The sequence below is a fragment of the Penaeus monodon genome, chromosome 19 (genome assembly GCF_015228065.2).
Source record: "Penaeus monodon isolate SGIC_2016 chromosome 19, NSTDA_Pmon_1, whole genome shotgun sequence".
In the NCBI taxonomy this organism is placed as follows: domain Eukaryota; kingdom Metazoa; phylum Arthropoda; class Malacostraca; order Decapoda; family Penaeidae; genus Penaeus; species Penaeus monodon.
In genome coordinates this window covers 31,799,390-31,800,128 of record NC_051404.1, presented here as the reverse complement: position 1 = coordinate 31,800,128, position 739 = coordinate 31,799,390, and the positions used below count along the sequence as shown (strand labels likewise).

Sequence of the window (739 nt, the reverse complement as noted above, 5' to 3'; positions counted from 1 at the left end):
TGAAGTCTTGCAACAATATCTTACAATTTGTGTTGATAAAGACATGTGACACATTCCATCCATCCAAAATATAACACTATTAGGAATTTCCACAAGACAAGAATCCTTTAACTTAAAAAAAATAAATTGCTTTCCTTACCTGTTCATCTTTTTTGCTAGCGTCTTTGTTCTTTGAATGTCTTCTGGTAAAGTAGGTGATCTTCAGCTGGTCTTCATCATAATTACTGACACCTAAAGAGAAAGGTAAAAAGACATGAACTGGGATCTAAATACTACTGTAAAAAGCAACACTGATTACCATTAAACACACATCAATTATACTGGTAAAGATAATGACCAGTCCTATCTTTTATTTACCAAACCCTATCTTCTGAGATCGTGTAATCATTCTAATCCGCAAATAAATTCAAATCTAAAATGAGCTGCAAAATATCATGTTTGAGTAAGATCATTTATGTCTGGGTAATTCCAAACATTATATTTATTATGGTAGTTAAGCAAAGACATGATTTTTAAAAATACTATCATCTTGGGGTTCAAATCTCAAATTCAGTAGGAAGTTCCATTCTTTCACTGCAGTTAATATCATACAGACAATATACTCCAAGGACCATTTATGCATTCTAATTTTCTTCATCTGATAACTACAATGTTCTAGACTGCCAAAATGTCTTTACTGATATTACCACTTTTTTTAACTGTTCACATAACACAAAACAAGATCTGCAAACAAAATCTG

The 739-nt window shown here is 31.4% G+C and overlaps 1 protein-coding gene across 1 annotated transcript in view; it reads right to left on the bottom strand.

Annotated features, from left to right (window-relative positions):
* LOC119585385 (eIF-2-alpha kinase GCN2-like) overlaps window positions 1-739 on the bottom strand; it is a gene marked incomplete in the record, with an annotated part of 28,307 nt that overhangs the window by 1,228 nt on the left and 26,340 nt on the right. The window contains 1 exon segment of the mRNA XM_037934051.1: window positions 140-231. Within this exon segment, the coding sequence (XP_037789979.1) occupies window positions 140-231 (92 nt within the window).